An 18,271-nucleotide genomic window follows, 5' to 3' on the forward strand; every position below is an offset into this window, starting at 1 on the left:
AAGCATTTCAACTACCAATTTTATGCTTGATTTACCAATATAAAATTACAGTTATTGGAAGGATAAAATTATCTTTGCTTTCCCTCAGCGGACTTTGCACTATGAAAATGGCTCATACAACTGTGTCAGAAATCACACTGCCTCAAATTTTCCTGATCATTACAGTTGCCAGTTATGAGAAGTATTTAATCTATGTTTCCCCCAACTGTCATTGAAGGAAGCCCAAATTCTTCCCGAAACATTTGCTGTTTTCCCTGGTCGTTGTTCTTGTTTAAAAGGAGCCAACTCATTCTCCCCTTCCTGCTGCTGTAATTTACAAGATCATTTTAAAAGGTCAGAGAATGGATGGTTTGGCTGCAGTTTGATTATAAATCATAAGGCTTTTCCATCATGAAAGTACACTGTCAACACTGTACTGACAAATGCAAAGCTGGATGTTGGTGTCGGGAATGAAGTGAAAAGCATTACCTTCCTCTTCTCCCTGCTCCTGGATCCAAAATCAAAATGGTGAACATGATCAACTCCACAGACTATAGACTGTTTTTTGTTAAGAAGTTGTGCTCTTGATATTCACAATAGCAAAAACACGGAATCAGGTGTTCATCAGTGGTGGATTGGATAAAGAAACTGTGGTATGTATATACCATGGAATACTATGCAGCCATAAAAAAGAATGAAATCATGCCCTTTGTGGCAACATCAGTACAGCTGGAAGCCATTATCCTGAGTGAACTAATGCAGAAATAAAACCAAATATTCCCTGTTCTTGTAAGTGGGAGCTTAGTACTCATGGACAGAAGAAGGGGAACAGGAGACACTGGGGACTGCTAAAGGTGGGAGACAGGGACGAGGGTAAGGGCTGAGAATCTGTCTATTAGGGATAATGCTCACTACCAGGAAGATGGGTTCAGTCATACCCCAAACCTTAGAATCATGCACTAGGCCTCTGTAACAATCCTGCACATGTACTCCTGGATTCTAAAATAAAAGTTGAAAAAGAAAAAAGAGAAAAGTTGTGCTCAGACTGATGTTTTTAGCATTCTACTAAACAGGTCTCACAGGTTTCAAGATGAATAAACCTGAGGGTGAGGCTTCATGTTCTGATTTTTGTGAGCCTTCATGCTTGGAAGCCAAAGGTCACAGGGCAGACCCTCGTCGGTATGAAATGCAAGCGGGTGGGCATAGGCGCACACAGCATTCTTGTACTAGGTCATCCTATATTTGTAGGTGACCCTGAATTGATCTGCCATAGGGTCTCATGGCTCCTGATGCTATAAGATGAGTGTCAAGATTTTAAAGAAAAGTAACCAGTTCATCCTTAGGCTGAGACAGAGAACCGGACTCTCCAAGACCTGTCTTCAGAATACTGCTTTTCCAGGGCTTCTGGAGGTGTACAGTGAGATGGGGAGGTAGAAACAATTCCCACATTTCCCTGTAAACGTAGAATCTCAGTTTTTAAAGACTGACCTGTTCTTTCTGAGATACAAAGAACTACCATTTTATTCTGAGGTTATATTCTTCCTTTTTTCTTGTCAAAATGTCCTTTTTTGCAATAATGGCAATGGTAGAAGGTAATGATGGTACTTTAAAAGTATCTTTAAGTGGCAAAATAGCCACTTTTAATGTATTCAGGTAGCATTGTGTTGTCCCCTCCCCTTATTTATTTACTTATATTTTAATTTTAGAGACCTGGCAGCTACTTCCCTGGGTCTGAAATTCTCAACTCTGGTGAAGTGGCATTGTAAGTAATTCTATTACTAATGAGAGTTAAAATACAAAAGCTCATGAGGGATTTCTTTCAGAAAATTAAAATAGAACTATTTAAAAATGATTACTTTCATTTGCATTTCTTGTTTAAAAACTTTAATTGATATGTAATAGTTGTACGTATTTTTGGGGTACATGGCATGTTTTAAAACCTGTATACAATGTGTAATGATAAAATCGGGGTAACTGGCATGGCCGTCACCCCAGGCATTTATCATTTCTTTGTGTTGAGAGCACCCACAGCTTTGCTTTTAGCTATTTGGAAGTATACAGTAAATTATTGTTAACTATAATTTCCCTACTGTACTATCAAATACTGGAGCTTAGTCTTGTTTTTTGAATGAGAGAGTAAAGGCTGAATCACAATTTGTGTAGAGGGAATCCCCTCTGTTTCAGGATGGTGAGTGGGGCTTTCACTGACCATCCCAGGTACTGTGGCCACCACTTTCCACAGAGAGCCTCCCACAAGTGATGGGCAAGAGGAGGGCAGGGGAGGGAGAAGGAAGAGTCAGCTTTGGCTTTGTGAGCAAGTGAGGGGATGCTCCTAGTTGGAAGCTTTTTCTCTTGCCCACAGGGTTCTCCCAGGGAGATGAGGGCTGCTGCAAGGTGGGGAGCAGCATTCCTTGGGTGGACATATGCTTAAGCAGCAGGGCTGAGACAGGGAGTGGCAGTGGCACTGCAGACTTTGGGGTGACAAGGGTGTGTGAGTCTCCCATGGGGAAAGAGGGCATAAGACTTAAGCAGTCTTACGTAAACTACCCCAGGCACCCGAGCAAATAGATAACAGCGTTTTTCTTATTATCCCTCCTGGATGGAGAGTCTTCAACATCTCCTGCAAAACCTACAGCCTCCTGTAAATGCCCATGAGTGTTTGGTTATCAATTTAAATGTCTTTAGTAGGATGAATAGGGCAAGTCAGAGGAGGATGGGGTGGGTTGGGGGAAAGGTTGATAACTCTTAGCCTAGGAGATCAAGTGTTGACATGGGTAATTTAGGGACACCAGAAATGGGAGGACCTAGAGTGGCCTCTTTTGTTGTACCCTCTGTGAACATGGATTTGCTCCTCCACTATCTGCTGTCACCCCTGATCCTGGGTCTGCACCCCAAGGAGCTGTGCTCTTAGTGTTTGTGTGTTCTGGTTCCATATCCAGAATACAGTGCACGTTTACAACAGGTATATGTTGAATGTATTTATTTGCCAGACCTGGAAATTGCCAGCATACTTGTTTAAAATTTCTATTAGTCTATTATTGATAAATGGGGATAAATAAGAACCTTAAACATTTCTACAAGTAGTAACAGATCTTTCAAAAACCAGGTAATTTTGAGGTATTATTCACTGGCAATTCTTACTCTTAACCCATCCTGTCATGGATTTAGAAGGAGAGTAACTTGGATGTTTTGGGCAAGGAAAATCTTCACTGAAACGGTTTTTCTCATAACTAAGGGGAAAATGCTTACATCTGAACTGGTGGATCTCCAAAGGGATGGCTCAACAGTTGGTCTTGCTTGTTTCCATGGAGATGGAGAAGGCCTTCATATTTGAGAACGGGTTTCCAACAAGTGGAAAAAAACATCTTAAGTAGCTAATTTTAAAAAGTTTTAAAAGAACGACGGAGGTTGTTTGTACTCTTGGGCTTTTGGCACATCCTGGAATCTTAAAAACTACTTTAGAAAGCTCTGGATGTCTGTGGCAAATCTCGTTAGGAAGGCCCATTGAAACTGGATACCCAAAAGCACTGTGAGCTACTCCCATCAAAACCAGCTAGTTTATTTTCACTACTGGGCCTCACTAAGACTAAGGAAGCAGTATTTAAATTAACCAAATAGGGCCAGATTTGTACTACTTCATCACTTATTTTATACTTTCCACACTGAGCAGCCAGGAGGTGCTGAGGTGCTACAGGCACAGCATTGTATACAACAGGCAAAGGGCTGGTCCTGTGGAATTTTATTCCAGGTGAGCAACACAGATAATAAACACAAAGATGAAAAATACATATTTTTAGATAGTGCTTAGCACAATGAAGAAAATAAATCAGGGAAGAGGACAGAAGGGAAACCTGCAGCTTGCTGGAGTGCTACTTTACACAAAGCGGATGTGGTTTGGCTATGTCCCCACCCAAATCTCATCTAGAATGATTGCTCCCATAATTCCTACATGTTGTGGGATGGACCCAGTGGAAGATAATTGAATCATAGGGGTAGTTTCCCCATACTGTTCTCATGGTAGTGAATAAGTCTCACAGGATCTGATGGTTTGATAAGGGGAAACCTCTTTCACTTGGTTCTCACTTCTCTCGTTGGCTGCCATGTAAGACATGCCTTTCGCCTTCCCCCTTCCACCATGATTGTGAGGCCTCTCCAGCCTTGTAGAACTATAAGTCCATTAAACCTCTTTTTCTTTATAAAATACTCAGTCTTGGGTATGTCTTTATCAGCAGTGTGAGAATGGACTAATACAGTGATCATGTGAAGACCTCTCCCTGAGAAAGCAGACCTTCCCAAGTGTGAGATGAGGAGGAGCCAGCCACGGAAAGTCTGGGGGATATCATTCCAGGTACAGGCCACAGACAGTGCAAAGGCCCTGAGGTGGAAGTGAGCTGGCAGAACCCACTGGGCTGGAAAGGGGCACAACATATGTTTAGCGGTAGGTGGGGGGCCAGATCATGCAGGACCTTGTGTGCCAGGGGAAAACGTTTGGATTAGATTTAAATTCTAAATGTTCTAAACCAATGTTCCTGCTTAGAACCAGGTGCTTGACATGATCCGAATTACATTTTAAAAACTTTTCTCAAGCTGCTGTGTGGAGAGTAGAGCCGGGGGGAACAGGGAGACCAGTTGGAAGTGTTTGCATGAGACCTGGAGTGCTGAGTTGTTATCTGACTGCAAAGGGAGAGATGGACTCCAAAGTCAGAAGCACGGGGTGGTGTGAGCAGTGAGGCTGGAAAGAAGGAAAGATGAGTAAGGAGTTTTTCACTTGAGCAACTGGGTGGGACTGTTTTCTCAGATGAGAAGACTTGGAGAGGAGCACGTTAAGGTAGAAAAAAGGGGGATCAAGAGTTCTGTTTTGTCCTTATTAACTTGGAGATGTCCGTTAGCATCTAAATGAAGAATATTAAATAGCAGCTGGACATGGTATAAATTTGTGAGTCAGTGGCAACCAAAAGGGATTTGAAGCCAAAGTGTTCATTGAGATTACCTAGGTAGAGAAGAGGCCTCAAGACCAAAGCCTGAAGAAGCCTAAATTTAGAGGTGAGCTGAAGAAAACTCTCAGGGGTCTCTGAGAGGGTGTGATTGATAAGAAAGTGCAGCACCACGATGGCGGAGTGAGGAAAGCATTTCCAGAAGATGTGGATGGTCAACCATGCATAGTAGCTTCCGGGGAGTTGAGAAATTGGTGACATGAAATTCTCTGGTGCTGTGGAAAAGAATGGTTTTTGTGTGAGGATGCAAGCCAGACTGGAGGAGGCTGGAGAGAGAGGGAGGGAAGGGGACGGAGACTGTGAGCACAGCCTGTTGGAGGAATCCTGCTTTGGACAGCGGTGGGAAATGGACTGTTGGAGGGAAGAGGTCATGGCGTCAAGACAGAGTTTCCTTCTCGTTTGTTTTAAAGTTACAAGATAGTAGAATCCATGTTTATATATTGATGCACATGATCCTCTACTTATACACAGGATCACTAAGGGGCAATGCAGCTTTCATGATAGTCCTCGTATATTACAGAGAATTGAGTTGAAAAAGACCATCTAATCAAACCTCCTAATTTTATGCAGTATGAAGGCTGACACATCACACTGGATAAGTGATTTGGCTTAGATTACCCAGTGGATGAAATGCCTCAATTCACAGATATTTAGGACCTCACCCTCTGCCCCGCTGACTGGGGCTGCTTAGAGGGCATCAGGTATTATGGTTTCTCACAGGGCTAACCCAGCCCACTCCCGTGTTTCGCATCCTTATGCAGTCCATCCTTACGCAAAAGAGGGGAGTGGGATGGGTTAGCCCTGTCACAGATTAACTGCACTGGTTTCCCGATGAGAATAAAGCATCACTTTGTGCATCCAGTTTGGTCAGCACACTATTCTCTTTGAGTGGAATGAGAGATGGAATCTTTCCAGAACATACTCCCCTTCCCCAGGCTGCTTGGAGTTTTTATTCCAAACTCTCCGTGTCAGGTTGTAAAGTTCTGGCTGAGATTAGTTTTCTCTACATCCACCCTCGTTGATAGTCTCCTGGGAAACTTCAAAAGACCCTGGGGCCTATCAGCTCACTGGGATAGAGGGACACCTTGGGGCTTTCCAGAGACCTTGGCTCTGCAGATGAACAGCTGTGTCTCTAGACACAGTCACATCTTTCTGGGAATCACCAGAGGCCTAACCATAAACCAGCCTGAAATAGTCTTGTTTCATGTTGAAGCCTGTATAAACGCTCCATGGATGTTGAACTGGAGAATCAGCGGGAAAAAAACCCATGCAAAATCTGGGTCTCCTACTAAGCCACGAGGGGACAGTTGTCTGTGGGCAGCTGGAGAGCCATGAAGCACATATAGAAGTGGAGAGAAACTGTAGGAAACTGATCAAACACTTGTGGTTTGGGCTGATGCTTCTCAGTGCCTTGGGATTCTAAAAAGCTTTAATTTTCCAAAAAAGCAGTCTGTTCCACTTGCTTGGTGAGTACAAACCCTAGTCTTATATGGCTGATTAGTTTTGTTTTGTAATATTTATCTCTCGGTCTTATTTTTTTCAGTTAAACCCCTCAGACTATATTTGAGCCCTTCAGTAATGAATTGTTTCTGGTACCTGAAATGCCCTTACCAACTTCTTTATCCATCCAGTGAAAACATTTTCATCCTTTAGGGCTAGCTCAGCTGTCCTTTCTTCTGACGAGACATCTATAGCATAAGTAACCCCTTCTCTGTGTCTCTAATTTTAGAACAAACCAGTTCATTGTAATTAACTGTGTTCTATCTATGAACTTCTTGAGGGGAGAGCATTTTTCCACCATCGGCTAACACATGGGTTAGCACAAAGCAGGCCAGCGTTTCTCAAAACATGGTACCAGATGTACTTGCTTTAGTATCCCTCAGACGTCTGTATTACAATGAACAGGATCTCTCTTTCTCTCTCATTTTTTGGCAGGGTCTCACTCTATCACCCATGCAGTTATGCAGTTGTGCTGCTCACAGCTCACTGTAGCCTCATGCTCCTGGGTTTAAGAGATTCTCCCACCTCAGACCCCCAAGTAGGTTTGGGACCACAGGTGCATGCCACCATGCCCAGCTAACTTTTTGATTTTTTTTTTTTTTTTGGTAGAGATGGGAGTCTTGCTATATTGCTTAGGCTGGTCTCGAACTCCTGAGCTTAAGTGATCCTCCTGCCTCAGCCTCCCAAGGTGCTAGGATTATAGGCGTGAGCCACCACACCTGTGTGTGAGGCTAAAGATTCTGCCTTTTACATCGTCTGCCTAGATAATTCTTTTCCACAATGAAATCTGATTATTCTTATTTTAGGCTCTTGACAAATGTTTGTTGATTTATTGATATGGACATTTGTGCCTTGGAAACAAGATTGAGGTCAATGACTCATTCTTTATGGTCAGTAGCTTTCAGAGAGGAACATATTCCCAAGATTATTTTCTCAGGTACAGCCTAAATATGGCCTCAACTTTATTCACTGAAATCATCAAAAATTATTGCTTAATCCTCTTTAAAAACATTTTTCCATATTACACTCAGCTGTTTCTTAATACTCATGTTAGGAGGAACATTCCACTTCCTGTATAGACTGGGTGTGTGCGCCTGTGAGGTGGAGACTGTGATGGAAGCGATGTGTCCGTCCTGATGTGCAGAGGACTCAGGATATGTAATGAAGTTTGCCTAATCATGGTCAACCTGAGGATAGTTCTCGGGGGGCCAGGGAGGTTTTAGAGAAAAGCTGCTTTGCAAATAGTTAAAACGTTGTGGAGAAGTTTTTGGCTACATCCGGGTAGTATTTACAATGACGAGCATCACCAGGATGCCAATCAGAGCTGCTGGGATTGAAATCTATTGTGTTAATATTATTATAGCAAGAGAAGACAGAGTGATATGGACCCAGAGCTACCAGAACTATTAGCTCATTAATAGGAAAATTTGATCCATTTTTCCTTCATAACAATCTCCAGCCAAACACAGCTCCAAAACTTTGGCCCCAAATCAAAAGTAATGACTCACTCTACCCCAAACAACTTCAGTGTATGCCAATCCAACATGTGGGCCATATGTGAAATGGACTAGGAGTTCCGGCATAGACACTGCTCAATGTCAAGCTGACCTTATTTATGTTTGGTTACTATAGCGTTAAGAAACATAAAACACTACCCTGCAATGTCCCCATAAAAACAGAATTCTCTAAGGTCCAATTAGATGTCAACTTGTCTTGAGAAAAATTGATTATAAAATATCCCAGAAATCACAATAGTAAAGTATTTTCTAGGAACCTATCTTCTTTAGTTGAATTGGAAAACCCATTGATTGTCAAGAAAAAAGTTTATCAGAATGGTCAAACTCTAAAAATACTCAGGATCCAGGTCTGCAAAATTCCATGTCAATAAAACCCGATGGATCCTCCCTAATAAGTACCAACTTAAATGCCCTGAAATAGATTCTGGTTTTATAAAGTGGTCATGAGAATGTCAGGACAGAACATACACTTTTGCCCAGATGAATCAGTGTCACAAATAATTACCATGGCTTAGGAAGTTCTAGCCTCAATGTTTTTCTCTCTGTAGATGGAATCCATTTGAAGAGGTTTTTTCCTCACTTCCTTTCTCTTCCAGGGAATGCTTTGTGCCAGTGTGCATGTCTTATATAACATTTATGTGGCCCAAGAGGGCACTGATCACATGACTATGTTGGCATACAGCATACACTATAAGCATGCAGATGTGATGAAGGTTTTGCCAACTAATATTTCCAAGTTGTGGGAGATTTTCTCCTTCTAGGCTGGCTTAGAGCATGACTATTGTGTCCTCTCTACTGATTTAATTATTCCAAGGGAAGATTTCAGGGGAATTGCAGAGTATTTATGACTGCTCCAGAGGTACCAGAAGGCCAGAGGGCTCCTAAAATCATTCAACATATGAGAATTCTTGGGAGAAATGTAGCCCCAGCACCAGGAAATCCTTTTTCTCTTTATTCTGGTCCAGAGCAGTTTTGTCCCCATCACAATTTATATCCAGATTCTAGAAGCTTCAGGGGAGATCTTTATGGACCCAACATTCAGGTGTCTACAAAGCATGAATGAGCAAACTCCATTCGCAGACTGGACCCTTCAGTGGCAGGAAGCGGCTGCAGCCTTTGGCAGGGTCCGTTTTGCTGGTCTTGGAAACCGTTCCCCGTTGTGGCATTCTTCTGGAGGATGATCCTCTCTTTGGTTACAAGAGAGTAGAAATATATAGGTGTTCTGGATGTGGGTTTGGCCAGGAAATGACATCTGTTGTCAAAATATCATCAAGAAGAATAAAATATGGAGAAAGGGAGCAAGATAATGGACAACTGAAGGGAAAGTTACATCCCTGTTTATTTTCATCAAACACTGAAGTCCCTGGCCTCCCTTATACCTACTTATTCTTTTTTTCTTATTTATTTATTTATTTTTATTGCATTTTAGGTTTTGGGGTACATGTGCAGAACATGCAAGATAGTTGCATAGGTACACACGTGGCAGTGTCTTGCTGCCTTCCTCCCCTTCACCCCCATCTGGCATTTCGCCCCTAAATATTCTTATATATTGATTCAAAGTAAGTGTCACCCCTGTTTCTCTTTTGCTTTACTCCTGACTTCAAATGCTAATATAAAACTAGTTCAAAAGACCAACAGTGTAGGGAAATGTCTTAGAAAATTTACAGTTGGTTGTGAATGCTTTTTACTGAAGATCTGGACTAATATTTTTCTTTCTAACACACTTGAATTAACTAATTTTATCATTTTTTTTGTGATGCCAAAGACATCAGCAGGCATAGCATGTTATAAATGTTATCTTCCTACCTGTTCCCATTAATGCACTGCATGTAAAGCATATTATTTAAAAATATTTGAAGTAGCTGACTAAAAACGTAAATATATGTGTGTCCATATATAAATAAAACCTAATAGCTACTTGGAAAACACTGTAAAGGAACTGTGCTCTCAAATTAAAACCTGAAATAAAAGGGGAAGCAATTTCCAGTAAGTGGAAAAACATACAGAAAATAGAGATCAGTTCCCATCTTTTTAACCTTCAAATGGACAGAATTCTTCTTAAACAAAGAGGGAAAAGTTGGCTGCTGATCATTATTTGCTTTGTTCATACCGTAAAAGCCTTAGAGGGAAAATCACACTTTGGTCACACTGAGTGACAGAGAGACAGTTGTCAGAGTTGGACACGTTTGCCAATAGAAGAAAAATCCAGTTACCAACTACATATGTGTTCCTTTTGGTTCCTGGAACTGAGAGCACATCAGCATGTCTTCTGAGACTCATGCCTGGCATGTTATTACAGCTGTATATCATCAGAGCAAAAAAAAAATAATTGGTTTTCCTTGGAGTATCTCTAAGTTGATGTCATATTCAATAACCCTGTAGTTGAAAAATCTATATATGATGGATGGACTCTGGACTATCTTTTGAATTTAATTCCTCATGTGCCAGCTTCTCTAGGCCTTGGTGTACCTGTCATTTTTAGGTGAGCATGTGCAGTATTCAGAAAATGCAACCAGGGCTGGGCGCGGTGATTCACACATGTAATCCCAGCACTTTGGGAAGCCAAGGCGGTTGGATCACCTGAGGTCAGGAGTTTGAGACCAGCCTGGCCAACATGGTGAAACCCCGTCTCTACTAAAAATACAAAATTAGTTGGGTGTGGTGGTGCACACCTGTAATCCCAGCTTCTAGGGAGGCTGAGGCAGGAGAATTACTTGAACCCAGGAGGCAGAGGTTGCAGTGAACCGAGATCATGCCACTGCACAGCAGCCTACATGACAGAGTGAGACCCTGTCTCAAAAAAAAAAAAAAGAAAAAGAAAATGCGACTACTTCTGCCAGATAATGAACTGTAGGATAACAATTTGTTTTGCATGTATAGTCGCCTCATTCTTCACTCTTAACCATGCCACCAAGAAGCCAGTCTCAGCTTGCAACCCCACACTGGGGTCCAGTGCAAGGTGTAGCTGCATCGGTGCTGTGCATCACAGCATGAGGGTTGTGGCTTCCCTTCCTCTGGATCTGAGGGCTTCAAAGACAGCCTTAAATATATAGGTATCTAAGATGGGCTTCCAGGCACACTGCCAGCACGTCCTCGAGAACTCTTCCTTGCGAAAGTAAGTACGATATCTGGATCCACTGAGGATGCTTCTTTAGTTCATCCTGGACAAAGGATCCAAACTTGGACAGAGACGCCTGGAGCTGACAGTCCTGGATTAGCCTAGCACCAGTACCCTGCCTGCCCCTATTTCCCAGCATTGCAGGTCTAGCCTTGGGGCTGACTTTAGGATGTGGCCTCTGCTAAGGGGCTTGGAGTTTAATCTCAGGGTTCAAAGCTGCTCTTGAGCCTGGGGATGTGGCTTCGTTTGGAACTAGATGCAACCTGGCCTCTAGTTAGAAGTGGCATGCCCAAACTTAGAAATTCGGATTTGTGACATGTGAGATGCAAGCTAATGTCTTCTTGAAGTCAGTTTTATGTCTGACAGTTAAATACAGTTACAGAAAAGCAATACCCCATTAGTTTCTATGCCACTAATTTGAAATGTATGTAATATAGTCTGATGAAATTAATCTCACCTCTGACCAGAAGGCAATGCTGTTTAAATGAACAAGTTGGAGGTGAATGAATAAAATATTAAGTTAATGACCTAATAATTATTTAAGAGACCAGATGAAGACAACAGAATTTCCTTACCTATTAGCAGAGCTTCTTTCTCTGATTTTAAGCCTTGGCTTCTCTTCTCAATATTGTTCTCTCGGTCTTGGTTGACCAATGCAACGGTCAACACATTGATTTCCTGTAAAGTTAAAAACCAAAAACCATTCATGGGTTTATGTAGATTCTGCGCATGTCAATAAAAACACCAGATCTCTTAGACTCTATAGATGAGGTCATCACTTCTATTTATAACTAAAGAGCCAATCTTTTATACAATTGATCGATTTGCCCAATAGTAGAAAAGTAACTGTAAAGTTAGGCTCCTCGATACTGTTCCCAGCATGCCATGTAATTATCTGCATAAGTGGCAAATTTGGCACAAATTATCTTAGATTTTTGTCCATATTTTGATTAAACTCTGTTCATTAAAACTCTATTTGACTATAGCTACATTAATGTGTTTTATTTCAAATATGAAAAATCTTTGGGAAAGCATACAGGATACTGACTTATAATACCATGCTAGTAATGTGTGTGAGTGTGTGGAGAGACAGGGCCTATTGGAGAGCTAAGACAGAATTGTTAGAAGTGTTTTTAAGTTTGAAAACTAAAAAGGAAGAGTTGTACAACAAGCCAATAGCACATGAAGCATCGAGGCTGGACTACTTTTAGTTCTTTCTGTGGTCTTTTAACAGAGATAAAGATTTAACTCATACCCTCCTAGACTTTTGATATTAGGACTCAAAATGGGGAATGATTTAATGGAAAGTCAATTTAATGATCTGCATATATGACCTGCATACACGGGATAGTAGAATCACTGAGTCTTAATCGGAGGAAAGTTGCTCACTGAAAGATGGTTCCAAAGGACTCATATATTGAGTAGGAGCAGGAATGACAACCTGCAGGAATGACAGAGGACAGGTAGGGAGAGCCGACTGGACAAAGAATTCAGAAGGTTTGAACAAATGGTTGACTGGTGTTCCCAGGACTGGAAGTGGAGAGATATTTATCTACTTAGTACATATTAACTGGTCAGATCCAAGAATATAGAAAGTATTGGGAGCATGCTGGGCCTGCAACAGTGAAGGCCACCCCTGAAGGCATTCAAATAAGAAAAATAAACTCAGCGCATCCCAGTCAAAACAGATCTATGAGCTTCATTTAACTTACGAGCTACTACTTTGTAATCCAGGGTTAATTAGAAGTTGCCGGGAAAGAAGGCTCTACTGAGAAACTGCAGTTGCTAATGTCTGATGAGCATTTTAGGGCTCCTCTTAAGGTCACTTACTTGCGGAAGACCAAGTGATCAAGACGGAAGGAGAAGTGAAAAAGGGCAAAGAAAAGGATTGAGAAATTGTAGTGATGCGATGATACGTCATGGGGGAACTTGGTTGGCAGGATTGGGCAAATCACAGTGATGCAATGATACGGCATGGGGAGAACTTGGCAGGATTGAGAAAATCACAGTGATGCGATGATACGTCACGGGGAGAACTTGGCAGGATTGAGAAAATCACAGTGATGCAATGATACGTCACGGGGAGAATTTGGCAGGATTGAGAAAATCACAGTGATGCGATGATACGTCACGGGGAGAACTTGGCAGGATTGAGAAAATCACAGTGATGCGATGATACATCACGGGGAGAATTTGGCAGGATTGAGCAAATCACAGTGATGCAATGATACGTCACGGGGAGAATTTGGTTAGCAGGATTGAGAAAATCACAGTGATGCGATGATACGTCACGGGGAGAACTTGGTTGGCAGGATTGAGCAAATCACAGTGATGCAATGATACGTCACGGGGAGAATTTGGTTAGCAGGATTGAGAAAATCACAGTGATGCAATGATACGTCACGGGGAGAATTTGGTTAGCAGGATTGAGAAAATCACAGTGATGCAATGATACGTCACGGGGGAACTTTGGCAGGACTGAGCAAATCACAGTGATGTGATGATATGTCACGGGGAGAACTTGGCAGGATTGAGAAAATCACAGTGATGCGATGATACGTCACGGGGGAACTTGGTTGGCAGGACTGAGCAAATCACAGTGATGTGATGATATGTCATGGGGAGAACTTGGCAGGATTGAGAAAATCACAGTGATGCGATGATACATCACGGGGAGAACTTGGTTGGCTAGTGGGTATTCCAGGCCTCAGGTGATGGTAGGAACATTCCAATCAGGACAGGAGTCAGGAGGAGTTTGGGGAGTGGTCTAAGCTGAGTCTGGAGCCAGCTAGTGTCATCAAAGGTTACTAGAGATGAAAGATGCTCTTACAAATCAGACATAGGATCTTGGGAGTCAGCCTCAACTGAAACACAATGAAGAATTTTAAAAGAGAACAAATCAAAACGCTTACGTAGATGGGATTAGAACATTTATAAAGAGAAATTACAGGAAAGGAAGTAGAAGTTCCTTCTATAATAAAATAACATTTAGTACTTTCTGATTAGGCTGTCTGGACCGGAGCAGAGTAGGTCTGCGTGTGTGCACATCATCTTTCCGGGGTAGTGGGGTCAATGGGCCTGCTGAGTTCTATTAGTGATGTGCGCTAAGGACAAATAGGTCCCACAGGGACATGGCGCTGGACTTCTGGGCCTGGGAGGTGAAGATTGCTGAGAAGATGCAGGCTGAGGCTCCGTAAAGATCTCCCAAGAGAGGTGTAGGAAGAAAGAGGATAGGTGTAGGAAGAAAGAAATGATGCAATTAACTAGGATAACAATTGCATCATTTAAAAAATACAAAAAATGAACCCTGGAGCTGAGTGGAAATAATGTTTCCAACAGAGGGTGATCTGTTCAAGCCTGGATGATAACTGGGGCCAAATGAAACTTCTCAGAATGAGTTTAGCAGATAACAGGCCCACATTAATTGCCAAGACTGAGTGGTGTCCTGGGGCCATCGCATAGTTGGAGATCCAGGTTCATTGAGGGAAATGGACTGTAGAGGGTAGGCAGATGTCAGGAGCCAGTAGAGAAAGGCAAGGGCAGAAAAGACAGACCACCTGAGAATGCTGTTCTCTCCCCAGGTCCAAAAGTGGAATCACATAGAAAGGGGTACTCTGAGTAAGGCTCAGAGAAATGCTGCTGAAAAACAACGTCGACTAGGAGCCAGACAGGGCTGGGAAGATGAGTATGGAAAGGTAAGAGCTTTAGGATCACCACTCTTTGGAAGTATTTCTTGAGACTGGATACTGGAGTTTGTGCTCTGCTGACTACAAATGGTGTGCTCTGACGCATGGCCAATGACTGGAGTGGACACATCTCCGTGTGGCTCCCACAGCAGTAGAGCAGGCCCGGGCTTAACAGAAACCAGAGGCTTGGAAGACACTCCAGCTTTGGGGGACCTCTGTGAGTTTGCTCCAGGTTGGAGTTAGAGCTGTTTTTCTGACTCCTCTAGAGGGAGAACTGTGCTAGAAGTGGTACAGGATCACTGAAGCTGATCAGGCAGGCTCCAAGGAGTGCTCGCATCTTATAGTAAACCGGCCTCAAGAATCTCCAAGGAAAATCATCATTTCCATTAGAGTTGAGGGTGTGTCCAAGCCTACTGAATGGTCTATAGCACTGAGTGAGGTGGACCAACTTATGACCAGTCAAAGAGTCACTACTGACTAAGCTCTGGATCCTAAGTCTGCCTTGGGCCTGGTATAAGCTCAGGCTCTTGCTGACGAAGTCACAGAGCTAATTAGATGGGTGAATGCTTATGTCATCCATTTTGCCAAAGAGAACAGTTAAAGTTAATACAGTTGTGTTTCAAGGGATAGAAGACATGATAGCGATTTTAGACAGCCACATTATATGTTGTGGTTTTACCTTTTCCAACTATTCAAAAAGGAGAGTTTTAATGACTCACTGCATTCCTTAGAAAAATAAGGTTAATTTGATCTGTCTGTATTTATGTTGGTATTTTCAGTTGAATAAGAAAATGCCAATTATTGATAATCTACAAGTTTGGGGTAGTCTACAAAGTGGATATAAGCAACAGCTGTGCTCTCTGTTTTTATTTATTGTCTAGAAATCTAAATGATCACATTTGTCAAAAGAGTTCCATCATCATGATTGTTGAAGGTGAAGGGAATACACAGAGAGAATGTGGAATTGAGTAATTCCCAAACCAATTCCTTGTTGCATTTAAGCTAAGCCTGTTTTTACTTTCAGCCACTGAGTAAATATTTATGTGAAATACATACATCACAGGTCTACTATATGCCAAGGAATTCTAAGTTTTTAAGGATATGGCATTCAAAGTGATCAGAAGTGCAAGCTTACCCAGGGACCAGCAAGCAATTCTTATAAAAGGTCTAAAAGAAAGAAATATGAGTAGATGAAGTGGAAAAGTAGGTAGATCATGGAAGAAGTGTAGATTTTGTCTGGAAGGCTTAACAAGTGAAGAGTTTTGAGCTCTGCATTTTGGAACATTGGTTTAGAGGCAAATGAAACTGGAGTCAGCCTACTGCAAAAGTGTATCCACTTTTGCTTTCTGATGACGGCAGTCAAAACCAAAAACAATGGTATGCAGAGTGCCAACGGCATTCAAGAGGTGGAACTAAAAAAAAAATCTGGTGACCTGGTGGATGATGAAAATATTGAGAATGAGTAGGTGCCTCAGTGAACAGGAAAATAGAGAAGGAAGCCAGTCAGCGAGAAGACTGTGTGCTCAGTTTAGGAAATGTTGAACTTAAGGTTTCTATAGCATCTTGTCAAAATATTTTAGAGGAAGTAGGATGTGCATGTTTCTGAACTTAGAAGTGAGGCTCTGACAGTTCTTTTTATGGGGCCCTTCTCAGGCTTTGTTTGTAGCAGGCAATCTTGATGTTTCCTTGTGGGACAAAGAGCAGGCTTGCTTACAGTTGATATAAAAAAGACGGATTCCTAAGCTCAGTGTTTCTGTTTTGTAACACAAACCACTGCATGTGCTGGCATCCTCTGGGACCCTCTATGGAGATGCTCAGGTTATAAGATCCATGAGGGTAAGTCTGGTGAAGCCAAACTTCTTCTGGGAACAATCTCTCAGTTGGATTTCATATTATTTGTATAGGACACTCCAACTTATCTGTTTAGTCATTGGGGAACACATATTATAGGGACATTGAATCATAAATTATGCATGGTTTTGCTCCTTTCTTAAAAGGTTCATAGTCCTTATTACTGTCTCCACCCCAAATCTCTAGAGAATGGAAAGGATCTTATCGGAATGAGAAAGTTTTATCATTAGAAACGTAAAATTACGAAGACCCTTTATCCTTCTATCACCTTAAAATCCTTTAGCCTGATAGATACAACATGTCCAGAAGAATGATGAGTCTACTAGATATTCTAGAACAGAGGTTCCAGATGCCTGGTGATTACGAAGTAGAAGTGAGTGATTGGGGATGGAGTGGGAGGTGAGGAAGGTTACTAAGCTTAAATGGTCAGTGCTATAGAAAGTTTGCAGTGGGAAGGGAACATTAGGGTGGAAATCAAGTTTCCTCCTTCCAGTGAGATCTATTGGATTACGAAGTAGACTCCCAAAGGAAGTGGCAAGAACACCGTAAAAGCACACCAGAGTAGGAAACGCACTGCAGGTAACAATTATGCACTTGACATGAGATTGGAGATTACCTAATAAATCTTTTCTCAGTCTACCTTTAACTCTAATTTCTGTGATTCTTAGAAGGAATCATTAAAGGGTGAGAGAAGAGGTTTTCAATAACTGGAAACTAGATATCACAGACTTTTAAAAAGGTTTCTTTAAGAGTCAGCTACTTGAAGGCAGAAATTTCCCTTCTAAGGGTCCTCATCAATTACTTTGAGAAATGATCAAATTAATTTATCATTTAGATGAGCTCTTTTTCAGTAGTCCATTGAGTTAGAATAGTGCTTTGTTGTTTTACTTTTGTTTCTCTCCACCCACACAAGCCCCTAAGGACCAAGAAAATGGCTTCCCTGGCTTATAAAATCCTTTCCTGATTGCTTTCACTTAATTACTCCTGTGGTTTCCTTATCTTTAGGGCTGTTTTCTTTATGTACAAATCTTCTTGGATACATGTTGTCTACCTGTGTCTACCGCCTTATCATGTGAAATCTCAGCTTTTTCATTAGTTACTCCAACAAATCTACTCTGAAATATTTGCAGTGACCTTCTTCTTGCCAAATGATTATTTTCGCAGTCCTCTTACCATGTAATATTTGAAATGCCTCACTTCTCTACACAGGAGGTCTTGGTCTTTTTCCTCCTAAATTCTTGTTTAGTCTTCACTGGGGCTTTTTTGTTCCCTCTGCTGGCCCACTGAATGTAAAGAAGAGGCTACTCTGGTAGCTTCGTCACAGAAGGATATCCAGGACTTGAACTCAGATCTGGAGCAAGTGGACCTAATAGACACCTACAGAACTCTCCACCCCAAATCCACAGAATACACATTCTTCTCAGCACCACACTGTACTCATTCTAAAATAGATCACATATTGGAAGTAAAACACTCCTCAGCAAATGCAAAAGATCAGAAATCCTAACAAATAGTCTCTCGATCACAGTGCAATCAAATTAGAACTCAGGATTAAGAAACCACTCAAAACCACGCAACCACTTGGAAACTGAACAACATGCTCCTGAATGGCACCTGGATAAATAA

At 41.8% G+C, this 18,271-nt stretch overlaps 1 protein-coding gene across 22 annotated transcripts in view; it reads right to left on the reverse strand.

Annotated features, from left to right (window-relative positions):
• The window catches only part of ENOX1 (ecto-NOX disulfide-thiol exchanger 1), a 626,515-nt gene that overhangs the window by 24,664 nt on the left and 583,580 nt on the right, over nt 1-18,271 (reverse strand). For all 22 annotated transcript variants that reach the window (XM_035302562.3, XM_035302561.3, XM_035302569.3 and 19 more), the window contains one exon: nt 11,684-11,786. In XM_035302562.3, coding sequence (XP_035158453.1) covers nt 11,684-11,786 — 103 coding nt within the window. The remainder of the gene's footprint in view (nt 1-11,683; nt 11,787-18,271) is intronic.

Source organism: Callithrix jacchus, chromosome 5 (assembly GCF_049354715.1).
Source record: "Callithrix jacchus isolate 240 chromosome 5, calJac240_pri, whole genome shotgun sequence".
Classification (NCBI taxonomy): Eukaryota; Metazoa; Chordata; class Mammalia; order Primates; family Cebidae; genus Callithrix; species Callithrix jacchus.